The 13139-nt window shown below is 32.8% G+C and overlaps 1 protein-coding gene across 1 annotated transcript in view; it reads left to right on the top strand.

Annotated features, from left to right (window-relative positions):
• LOC145286232 (DEP domain-containing protein 7-like) overlaps positions 1 to 13139 on the top strand; it is a 63745-nt gene extending 50606 nt beyond the window's left edge. The window contains exons 4-7 of the mRNA XM_080135052.1: positions 2926 to 3083; positions 6014 to 6546; positions 10337 to 10541; positions 12820 to 13139. Of these exons, the coding sequence (XP_079991178.1) occupies positions 2926 to 3083; positions 6014 to 6546; positions 10337 to 10541; positions 12820 to 13019 (1096 nt within the window). The 3' untranslated portion in view covers positions 13020 to 13139. The remainder of the gene's footprint in view (positions 1 to 2925; positions 3084 to 6013; positions 6547 to 10336; positions 10542 to 12819) is intronic.

Raw genomic sequence — 13139 nt, forward strand, 5'->3', positions numbered from 1 at the left:
TGAAGGGAGATGAGTAGAAAGATGTTTGCTAACATTACACTTGAACTTCTGCATATCAGTGCAGTTATGAAAGCAGAATCCTGGAAGGGAGTTCCAAAGACCCGCAGTTCTGGGGAAGAAACTATTGGAGTAAAAGGCTTTCTTGCACCTAGGGATCTCTACTGTAAAGGGATGAGACTTAGTAGCTTATCGGGGGTAGTTACGTCGGGGAGGTACAAGTGTTTGCAGTTCGTCAGAGCATTCACCATTAAAGTATTTGTAGAACAGGCAGAGGGATGCAACATCTCGTTGATGGGACAGAGGCTGAAGCCTAGATGACAGTTCAGGACCTATCAGGTTGGCGACTCTCTTTTGAACCCTGTCCAGGAGCGAGAGACAAGCAGCAGATGCACCAGCCCAGATGTGACAACAGTACTCCATACATGGGCGAATGGTGGCCTTATAGAGGTATAGGATACTGTCAGGCGTAAGTAGTTTTCTAGCACGGTAGAGGGAGCCAACTTCCTTGCAGCAGCCTTGGCAATGCTCTCAATGTATCTATTCCAGTTCATATTCCCTGTAAACGTTAGGCTGAGGAGTTTAAAAGAAGTACTTCCAGGCAATGTGTTCTTGGCCATTGCTATTGGTGGTAGAGAAGGTTTCTTGTAGTTATTGAAAGAAACAAGCTTAGTCTTAGCAGCATTGAATGTAACCAACCATTTTTGTCCCCATTCCACTACAGATTGGAGGTCATCCTCTAGTGTTTCTGCCATTTCCTTGGATATGTGTTCATTTGTTTTCCCCTCATATCTGTTATAGAGAGTGGTGTCATCGGCAAATATACCCATCTCCGAAACAATTTTATCAGGGAGGTCATTTATGAATATCAGGAATAATAGAGGTCCAAGGATAGACCCCTGAGGTACTCCTGCATTTATGTCATATTGTTTAGATGTACGACCGTCGAGGACAACTTTGATTTTTCTATTACATAAGAAGGATTTAATTACATTATGAATTCTTCCAGTGATTCCATATGATCTAATTTTCCTTAGAAGACCATCGTGCCATACCCTGTCAAAAGCCTTAGATATATCAAGGGCCACCGCTCTACTTACATATAAAGCAAAAATAAGTAGCCTTACCAAAAATTAGAAAAAATTAGCAAGTAGAATTTTACTTATAGATAAATACGAGATTTTATAATTTGCCAATCTGCCATTCATTATTGCTTGATTAAATGTCAGACTGACTTCTCTCTCACTGATTTATGGAATTTCCACTCTTATTAATGGCAAATCTGTAAAAAATGTGTGATTATAGTCAGCCAACGTACTTCCTAACTTCAACGGTGACAAGGCAAATCAGTCCTTTCTCTTTTATTGTTCTTTAGTATTTCTATTGTCAAGAAATGACAATATTGAAATAAAATATAAGAAATGGAAATTATTGAAAAATATACAATAAAAATTAACAAAATTATACAGATAAAAATAACACAATTACTCTTTACTTGCACTTTTAATAACAAAATTAAAAAATGTTTTTATTTTATTTGAAAAATTCTATAATAAATGTTTATAAAATTATAGAAATGTTTTTTTTTTTAAATTTTAAAAATAAGTTTTTTATTTGAATTTATATAATAAATGTTTTATGAAAGTAAAAAATAAAATTATTGAAATCAAAACAAAATTTCAAACATAAAAAATGTATCAAATACATAATATTCCCAAAATAGTTTAAAAAGATTTTAAAGTGTTTTCAATAATTCTTTAAAAAAAGAGAGCAAAAAATGTTTTCAATAATTCTTTTAAAAAATAAAATGAATTTTAATTATTCTTAATTAAAATAATATTAAAGAAACTTTTCAATGATTGTTAAATAAAAAAAAAAATGATCAGAAAAATGTAATAAAATTTTTTTTTTAAAATGCATGCGCAACGGAAATATAAGTGTGAGAGAAAAAAAAGCAAAAGAACTGATTTGCCTTGTCACTGCTTGATAATTTTTGAATAATTTTTACTTTGAATGTCATTTTCCTCTGTGCTCCATACTGTATAAGCACTGAGTCTTCCGCTATAAAGATTATATATAAAAATTATTTTAATATCACACATTTATCAGCGATTTTAAATTAACAATATACATCTTCATATCACAGCATGCTGCATACATTGTGTTCGAAAAAAAATAGGATTTGAATTGCTAACCAGCAACCATCACACCAACTTAACATCGACAAATTAAAATTTTAAAAAATTAAAAAAGCATGACATAATTTTGGTTATCTGAAGAAGGTGGTTTATTTTGAAAAATTTCAGATTACAAGAAAAAATTATTTTTTGAATCTTCTAAATGCTTTTAATTTTTAATTTATATTATATTTCTCTTAGTTTGTCTGTCAATTTCACATTTTTTTGGAAACTACTGGACCAATCCGGCTGAAACTTTTGTATGGAACTTTCTTATGATAAGGTGCAACGAATTAAGTATTATGGTATCGATTCAATGCACAGTAAGAGGATTAGTATTTAATGCAAAAATGAGCACAAATTTAATCATATTCAACCATCAATTTGGTATAAAGCACTCTTTGTAAGTCAACATGCTCTGACTTTTACTCATTTTTAACAAGTTAAAAAGTCTAGTTATTTTAATATTCCCGGATATTTCTAGATAAATTTCTGGAAAATATTGGTGAATAGATTTCTGGAAAATGTTTCTTTGCAAATTTCTTGAAAGTCTTTCTGGGCAACCATGAAACTGTACCTAATTATATATGCACAAATTTACATAATCAAAAACTAGTTATGTGAATAAAATATTACATAATGAATTGAACCAAACCTGAATTGTTTTGCTTATTATGAGTTAATGTATCATGAAATGAATAAATGTATGATGAAATGAGTCAATGCATTAAATATGCGTTTTAATTTACAGGCCCGTACCCCGACGAAAATCCATGGATCCAAGTATCATTTTTAACCCAGAGGAACCAAGTCCACGACCTCCAATCATGCGAGTTCGAAGCACTGGATCAATTCAGCTTTGTCAGAATACCCCCCTTGCAAAGGACAGATGTAAAGCTCCAATGCAAGGTAAGTATGCATAAGCGGAACATTGCATGAAGTGATTAACACTATTTACCTGCTTCAAATGTCCATGACTGTGAAAAAATAAGTTTGTATCGAAATTATCAAAATATTGATGTTTATTTGAATAAATGTGACACTTGTGTTTTGTGTTTAAAACAAAGTTATGAAATGTTTATTATTTACATTTCTCGTTTTAAATATTTTATATAGCAAGTTTCGCAAAAAGGTAGCGAGCAGGCAAATCCAGCTATATTGATGTAAATTTTAATATAAATGCTAAATTTAATTAATGAATTTAATATTTTTGTAAAAATCTACAATTTAATGCCACTATTTTAAATCCATATAATTATTTACAACCAAACTATTATTTTTTTAGTTTTATAACAATTCTGCACATTTTGTACTGTATTATTTATGTGAAGCTTTTCTATTCTTTAATATTTGACTGTATATAACCATTAAAAAGATTATTTTTATTTCCATAGTTACAAGTTTGGTTTTAAAATATTGGGGGGGGGGGTACTTGTACAGTTTAATCAAGGCATTAAAAAATGAAAATATCGAAAAAAAAGGTTATATTGTACGTATCCGTTTTGGACTGAAGATCTCCGGAAAAAAAAGTTCACTTAATTTCATCAAGTATTTTTTTTTTCTTTTTTTTTACAGTGAAAAAACAATTTGTTATGATACAGAGCAAAAGGTTTGATTTTTAGGAAGAAAAGCTAGTGTTAAAGATGGGGAGGAAGTGTCGGCACTTTAAACTGAGTTAGCTCCCCCGTGGCGTGTTCAAGAAATTAACAGATGGCTGCCTTCAACGTGCTGTCATAAAGACGTGTTTTTCCACTGTAAAAAAAAATACTCCTCGATATTTTCACTTTTTAATATCTTGATTAAACTGTACAAGTGCCGGGATTTTTAATTAGGCCTTAATTGTGTAAATGCAAATTTTGAATGATGCATACAATTTTTCAGGATTAAATTTACCAGGGTCATATTTATTTGCTCTACCAGTAATCATATATCTTTAGCTCTACTATTGTTTGTGTATGTGTGTGTGTGTGTGTTCATTCCCTATGGCTTCCAAAATGACTGGACCGATTTTTATTAAATTTCACACAAATGTACTTTATGTATCTAGCAATGTTCTTAGATAGGTTTTGTATCAGAATGTTTCTGATTGTTATCAATAATCAAAAAAATCTGATGAAAAGAGGAACAGGCGATTTCGACCAAAGTTAGCACATTATACAGCCTAACATTATAAGTGCATTTGATAAGTTTTATTAGCACACAAGCATAAAGACTTGGCGCATAAAATCAACATTAGATTCTTTAATATGACAGAAACACATTCGAAATGAATGTTTCTGTTTAGAGCATAATTGAAGCATGATACTTTACTTTTGCATTTTAAACTTTAATTCAAGACATTATATGAAAAAATATTTTTATAAAATCCATAATAGGTTATCTACAGTGCAGTGTTACAGATATGGGTTAAATAATATTATTACTTGTGATGACATTCACTTTTTTTTTATAATAAACCATTCTAATCCTCTCATTCTTGGCTTTGTTGAAAGAGATGGAAGTTAGTGTAATCTAATATATAAAATAAAGCATGAAGTCAAACAAGATACAAGTGGAAGAGATTGATAGACTCATAGAAAGAGATGGTTCACTTTGAGTTCTTTGCAAATAATGCCTAATTAGAACAATTAAGAATGAAGTTTTTTTTTTTCAAGTATAACTCAATCCCAAAATTAAGGAATATTTTAGCAATTATTTTGTGATTAGAAGGTATGGACAAAAAACTTTTAAGAAACAAACACTGATTAACTCTGTATATAATAATTATTAACTAATAATTATTAACTGTATTATTAATCATAATTTTTACAAGTTAATCAGTGGTTATCAACTTGTCTGAAAAAGAAAAAAAAACATCAGTAATTTCAAATTTCAAAATATGTTTACATTACATTTAAATTTAAATTTTTCTACATTCTACATCTAGTTAAACATCAAGAAATCAGGTTCACATCAACATTTTTTTGTTAATACATTACGTATCAAACATATAATGCGTTTGATATTAATCCATTTATTTTCTTAAATAAAAATCTCACCAGGGATGGGTTAGTTCGGAAGTCAATTTCTAGAAACTTTCCAGCACATGTCAGCATGTAAAATACATTATACTGAATATAATGATGACAATGTTTCTTTGCCTCCTTGCTTCCAGTATTATATGTGCCTCTTTGTATATAGTTTTTCAATAAGCAAATTGCAATAAATTTTAGTAGAAATATGTTGCATACACTTTTTAAATACTGCTTTGGTATTTATGGCACTGGCCATTAATCTGAAACGAACTCTAAAGTAATAAATTATTAATACAAAGGAAAAATCGAACTAAAAAAGAACGATGGAAAGACAAGATTAGATTTGTTTTTCTTTTATTTTGTATCAGATTTTAATCATTTTTTATTACTTTTTCAACCAAGTAGAATATTAAAACAAAAATAATTTTAACTTGTGACAGGTATGCAAAAACATTAATCTTTTAAAATTTAAACTAAAAAATTAAGTAAAATTTAATTTTAAAAATGAGATATAAATTAGAAAAGTATTTCTTGCAAGGCATCAAAATGGTTAAACAATTTTTTTTTTTTTTTTTTTTTTTTTTTTAATTAAACGTACAAGATTACCAATTTTCAAAGTTCATTTTTATAAACTTTACAAAGTAAAATATAAAAATTTAATTTAAATTGAATCTAAAAATTACCCTGGATTTATTTTATGTGATGTACATATTATTGCACTTAAAAAAATTTAGTTGAAAATTATGTCTATATTCTTGTTAAATGATAGGTACATTTAATCTTTTTTAAAGTGCAATGAAATAATTTGTTATCTTTTTCTTTCAGTCCAAGACGATGTACTCAGACAAGTAGCGCTTTGTGAACTTCTACGCATTTTGGATGTACCGATTCTTGATGGCTTCCTATCCCACTTGTACATAGAGAGCACTCCCAGCGTGTCAGGTTGGACAAATCTTGGGGCTACATTCAACACGTGTACCTCCCCCATGTTCGGTAAGAAGGCTCATGATGCCTTTTTGTCTGCTGCCATGGACTGTGTGGCCACGTCGTCTCAGGAGCTGCCTGGCTTGCGGAGGGAAGGTTTCTGCGTACCACTTTCCATAGATGAGAAACGCCATCTGTTTGAAGCGGTGCTAAATGTGCATAAGACCCTTGAGAAAACTCTCCTTTCAGAGTGGGACGTAGATTTCCACTTGGCTATCTGTACGATGATTCTTCATGGGGAAGAGGCAAAAGCCAAGTTGGCATTTCATCTCTATTCATTGGTTTTACCACTGTATCAGAAAGAAAAACTTTTACGATTCTTCAAATTCATTCAACTTGTTATCAATGATGAACAGTTACAACAGTGCAGTCAGGTTAGAGATTTTGATTTTTATATCAAACATCTGAATTAAACCTCTTTAAAAAAATATTAACTTGCAGAAAAATATTTATGGTGTACGTACCTATTATGCAACGAAGATATAATATTTTAATAATCATGTAAATTGATCAAATAGTTCTAAAAATCTTTTTTTAACTAAGAAAATCAAATTTTGTCATCTTTCAAAAATCATGTAAATAGATAAAATTTTATATAGAAAATGTTTTTACGCTTTTTAGCGATTTTAATAGGAAATTGTAGCCATTATGAGGCTGATTTTTATCTCCATAATTCAAATTGAGTTGTGACCTTATTTATAAAACATGACGGTCAAACATAATGTCTTGCTTTATCATAAAATTTGATTTTCTTAGTTAAAAAAAACAAACTATTTGATCAATTTACGTGATTTTTGGAATATGACATCATTCTGTGATGGGTACATGCATCAAAAAGTTTATAAAAGATTTTTCTATATGTTTGTTTTGAAATAGGTTTCATATTGTTAGTTGTGCCTCTATTTAAAATGCACCCCTTTTTCTTAACTCGCATATACATTACTCTAGCTGTGACATAGTGAACACATCTGCACCACATAAACTAATGGAGTGTGCACATTATGCCATGTCATGTAGTAGAACATAATATGTAGTAGCAGTGAATGTAGAGTTGTCCTTTTCTCTCTTTCTTTAATAGCAGTGGTAGAATAGCATTCTTAATAGCAGGAATAGTAATAGATATAATAAAAATATCAATCTATGGAACACATTACCATGGGCTTGCTTCCTTGCAAATTGCACCATGGTCATCTTAAAAACTAATATTTATAAATACTTGTCAGATACTATCCAAGTAATTAAACTTTATTCATTCCATTATTTTCAATCCTTTCATAATCTTCATCATTAATCCTTATCCTTGAGTAGTTCCTGGACTTGATCAGTATAAAAAAATGATTACTTTCCTGCAAACTTCAACATGGTCGTTTTTAAATCCAATGTCAACAACTTCTTGTCATAAACCATTGTCATATGTAATCACTTGATGATATGAGATCAAACTGTCCAAAGATATTGGCCTTCTGACTTAAATGCTCCAAACTTTATTGTTTGTTTTGCTTTTCCTTTGTAATATTTGATCATGTTCTACAAAGTAAAAAAGAAATAATAATTTTCCACCATAAAACAAGCAAACATGAATATGACATCAAACCATGAATAAATATTTGAAAATATAAAGAATTTGAAGTAAAAAAATATTTTTTCCAAATGATTGGACTTGGCATTAAATAATCCAAAAAGGTTTGATATGCCATAAAACAACTAAACTAGCAATATGCAATCAATTTTTATTCAATTCACTCATTTTATTAAGCCTGATCCTCAACTTTTAAATATAAAAATATGGTTTCTTATCAAATCAACATTGTGTCTTTTGTCTTCTCTTCTGGTTGTCTTGCCATCTCTCACTTTGGCGATTCTGCAGCGGGACTTGCACACACGTTTCACAAGTATAAAACAAAACGAAAATACACAAACTCCGTTGTTCTGTGTGTGTGTATGTGTGTGTATGTGACACTATTAACTTTCTACGTGCTCAGGTCCACATCTGAACAAGGCACATTGTCACTTTGATGTAAGGGGTTACTATCAGAGACATAAGCTACAGGGGTACTCTGTGGGGAGTTGGGCAGCAAGATGTCAGTTCACGTTACACTTAAACTTCTGCATGTCAGTACAGTTGGGAAAGCAGGAACCTGGAAGGGAATTCCAAAGTCTAGCGGTTCTGGGGAAGAAACTACTGGGGTAGATGGCTGTCTTACATCTTGGGATCTCTACTGTGAAGAGGTGAGATTTAGCTGCTTGCCAGGTTTGTCGGGGGTATTTACGTCGAGGGGGGTACAAGTGCTTGCAGTTCGTCAGAGCATTCACCGTTATAATACTTGTAGAACAGGCAGAGGGATGCAACGTTTCGTCGATAGGACAGAGGCTGAAGTTTAGATGACAGTTCAGGACCTATCAGGTTGGAGACTCTCTTTTGAAACTTGTCTAGGAGCGAGAGACTAGTAGCAGATGCACCAGCCTAAATATGACAACAATACTCCATACATGGGCAAATGGTGGCCTTATAGAAGTACAGGATACTCAAAACTGTCCTGAACTGTCATAAACGCAAGATTGTCCGTAAACCATTCCCCAACTGCTGTAAAACTGTCATAAAATATTATATTCAATATTATTCATTCTCATTTGTATGTTTAACTGCGTACAAAAACTTTCTCTCTTTCTATCACACACACACACACAGACGATATTGCTGTGGGTTTCATAAATTACACAAGCAAAATAAAAAAAAAAAAGTTCAAAATAAAATTGTTCAAGACCACAGAAGAAATCACTGGTGCTTGTTTACATTGGTGATCTTTTAAACCAATGCATTTCAGGTGAAGACATACATACTTATGATTCATGGCTAAATGCGATAAACTCCCTGTCACTCCTAGCCCTGTCGGTGGGGCATTAGAATACGCCGACTGCTCCCCTGCAGAGGGTAAAAGTCCCTAAATGGGGGTCCTGGATATGACCTTAAACTATATCCAGTGGTGAGGCCCCAGCTTGTGGGCTTTGGGGAGTGTGGAGCCACCCTTTAATTACCATTGCTCCCAGGTCCACTCTGACCCGGAGTGGTAGTACCTGTTAGGGTCCTAACTATGGGTTAAATAGAAACCGACGTGAAAACAACAAATATTCTATTAAAATAAATTTCTTCAAAATCTTTGGATTCGGCATTAAATAACCCGAAAAGGGTTGATATGCCGTAAAACAAAAACAACCAACCAACCAACCAACCCTGTTACTCCTAAAACTAACTTTAAAATATATTGACTGATCCCTTGTTCTTGTTACTACCATACCTCGATCAACAATTTTAGCTTTCTTTTGAGTTCCTTTGTGAACAAATTTTATACCTTTGTTTGCTGATAGTGTTATTTCCTCTTTTTTTTATTTTTTTTTTATTTGAGGGCAACATTTATAATATCACATCTACTTTGTTCTTGTGTGATACAAGTGCTAAGATGAAAAAAATATATAACAAAAGAAAAGGAAATATCAGCAGAACAAAGGCATAGGAAATTGTTACCCAATGCACACAAAGGAGAGCTGAAGGTGTGGCAGATGTCATGAACAAAAGAACATGAGATATATTTAGATTTAGTTTTGAGCATGTCTGCGTTTTACGACAGTTGGGAGCAATTTGCAACGTTTTATGAAAATACCAGTTGAACACTGTTAAGATAGTTGTGAGTTTGACACAGTGGAAAGCAGATTGTGGCTTGTGGAAGATGGGTGAAATGATTGACTGAACACAGCCTTGACAGTAGCTGTAGATGTGGACTTTAGTGTGTTGAGGGTTGATGGTGTCACATGTTGATATTCGCAGAAAATGTTGGGGTCTGTTTTCCTTTTGAGTTTTATTTTATTTTTATACTTGTGAACATGTGTGCATTCCCTTGATAGCTGCTAATGCGAGAGACGACGACACGACCAGAAGAGATGGAAAGTAAGAAGACTACAAATACAATGTTGGGGTCTGCGATGTTGCCGACTGAGGTAACACGTGGTATTCTATTTTGTTTATATATTTTTTCTTGTTTTTGTTTTTTATTAAATTCAGAACACTTTTAAGGTGTGACATCGATCAGTACTGCTATCTGTTTTTTTGTTCTTGTCGACTCATTTTTCCTATGATTCACCTATTTTGTTTCCTTTGTTCATCTACAGATGTACAGCAGCCATTGTGTGTTGCAAGCGTTCACAGATACCATACTTCGGCATCCACTTATCGCTCACGAACTCGCTGTCATTGTCGTGAGTTTCTTTTTTGAAAACCAAGCTCTCTTGTCCCAGTCACCTCCCAAATATCTACAGGACGAAATCGACCGGATTCTTGCAGAAATTCAGGCAGGCACACTTGTTCCCTACCAACGTGAGTTCAATATTATTCGTTCTCATTTGTATGCTTAACTGCATACAAAGACTTTCTCTCTTTCCATCACACACACATAATATTGCCGTGGCTTTTGTAGATTACACAAGCAAAATAAAAAAACAAGTTCAAAATAAAATGGTTCAAGACAACAAAAGAAATCACAGGTGCTTGTTTACATTGGTGATCTTTTAAACCAACGCATTTCGGGTGAAAACATTAGTACATACTTATGATTCATGGCTAAAGGAGTATAAATTCAAAAGCTTCTGAAAAACGATCCAGTAGAAGAGGTGCTAGGTGTATTATTTTATTTTTATTATTTTTTTTTAACAAAAATCATCCACAATAATGTTATGAAATGCATTGGTTTAAAACTGACAGATCTTTAATTTGTCGATTTAAGTCAAAGGTTATCTCCCTTGTTTGTCATATTGAATTGGTCGCACAGCTCTTAAATGTAGGATAAAACTTTATAATTTGCTAAATCTTATTTTTTACTTGTAATTATTTTTCTGCTCGATTATTTTTCGTAATTTACAGCATTTATACTACTTTTTCCATGACACGTAAAAACATTGTTTTCACCGGAAATGCACTGGTTTAAAAATTTCAGTGGTTAAAATACATTTATTTAGAGAAAAATGCGTTGGTATAGTCAAAGAACCACAAAATGGGAAGGGAATTCCAAAGTCTAGCAGTCTGAGAGAAGAAACTATTAGAGTAGGTTTTCTGGCATCTAGGGATCTCAACAGTGAAGAGGTGGGATGTTTTTTTTTTTTTTCTACATGGTAGTCACCAGTTATCAAGGCCCGGAAACCATTCGGGGATAAGGGTTATTGCGTGTACAGTAATCAATGGGATAATATCGTAGTAATCATTAGTATTGGAGATTTGATAGAGTGTCTTACTTAAGAGGGTGGTTTATCAGGAATTTGTTTATGTTGGACTTGAAGACATCCAAGTTGTAGTCAGGTGGGAAACAGGCAAACTGAAGAGAGTTCCACAGGTGTGCACTTCTAAGAAAGAAACTTTGTTCATGGAATCTACGTTTTGATTTAGGCACAGATAATGAATGGGGAAAATTATTGACAGTGGTTTCAGCTAGACAGGTGTTTTTCGTGAAAGTTTGGCGAGGGGGGACCAGAGATTGGAGCTTGGACGAGCACTTGCCATGGAAATAACGATAAAACAAAGACAGGCTCGCAACATCTCTTCTGTGGGAGAGAGTTTGTGGGGAAGAGAAAAAGGCATCCCCCACTAGGCTACGAAGTCTATTTTGTACTCTGTCAAGGCAGGATAGGCTGTTTTTAGCAGCTCCTGCCCAGATGTGGCAGCAGTATTCCAACCTTGTATATTAAAATTGTTGAATCTCTTTTTTCATATTTTGATTATTCAGACTTCTGTTTTCCTCCTGAGTGTTATTTTCATGTTTCAACTGAAACGTTTATGTGCAAGTATCCATGGCATAACGGATAAAGAACTTGTTAAAATTCAGTTATAAGTAACACTCTTCTGGTGGTTGAAGGTTCAGTTATCAGTGTGAGCAATACTCGGAATACAATTGTGAATTACTTAGGACTTCTCTACTTGGTTATGGCTGACTGAATGAGAGCATGCGACCCTGATAGGTTAAATAAAACGATCTCTTTGAAATTCTGTGCAGGCTCCAGAGTTCAACAGAAAGATTCCAGAGTTCGACAAGATATACCTGGAGAAGGACTGTTATCTTCATCTTTATAGTTGTTTTTCCACCATGTTTTGGGCAACTCATCCTTTGGCCTTCTTCAGATGATTAACTGCAACGAGATAGGAAATTGTCTCTTAACTGTATCCTCAGTAATTACTGCTTTCCATAGTTGTTGTCTAACAACGTTTTGATTAATTAATTCTCTGACCTACTTTGGTAGGATTGAAACTGCTATCTTCAAACACTGCTCACCTAAAGAGACTCAATGCCTTATCCATTGCACAATGGGCTCTGTTGGAGTTAATCACCTGAAGAAGGCCAAAGGATGAGTTGACCGAAACGTGATGAAACAACAATGAGATGAGGATAACAGTCCGAAAAAAGAATCAATGCATAAATTATGAAGCCTCCTCTCAAAGGATTTAAAAAAATATATATATATAGGACTTTCAAGTCCAATTCAATTTTACAATATTTTTTTATTTATTAAATTGTTTGGTGAAAATAAGACCTAAGATGAGAATGGTTATCCGAATAATCCAAATATGTATCATCAATCTTCATCTTAAAAACTTTTTTTTTTTTCAGCACCACGATTCAGTGAAGTTGTCAGTGTACTTGATTATGAGCAGCAGACCTCTCAGTACACCAACAGCAGTTTAGTGCAGATGATGAATTCCTTGATTGATGACGTTAAATTAAGCCTCAAAGACAAAAAACACAGACTGAAACAATTCCAAAAACATCACCCACAACTTTACAAGAAACATTTTTCAAACATGCTATAAAAAAGAAACAAAAACAAATATTTATAAAATTGGGTTGTGATTTCATTTCTGTATTTTGTGATTTCACAGAGTTTGATTTTTTATTCATATTTTAAAAGTAAAATTTCCTTCATCATAAAA

This window comes from Euprymna scolopes, chromosome 10, assembly GCF_053919585.1.
Source record: "Euprymna scolopes isolate OS-2025 chromosome 10, ASM5391958v1, whole genome shotgun sequence".
Classification (NCBI taxonomy): Eukaryota; Metazoa; Mollusca; class Cephalopoda; order Sepiida; family Sepiolidae; genus Euprymna; species Euprymna scolopes.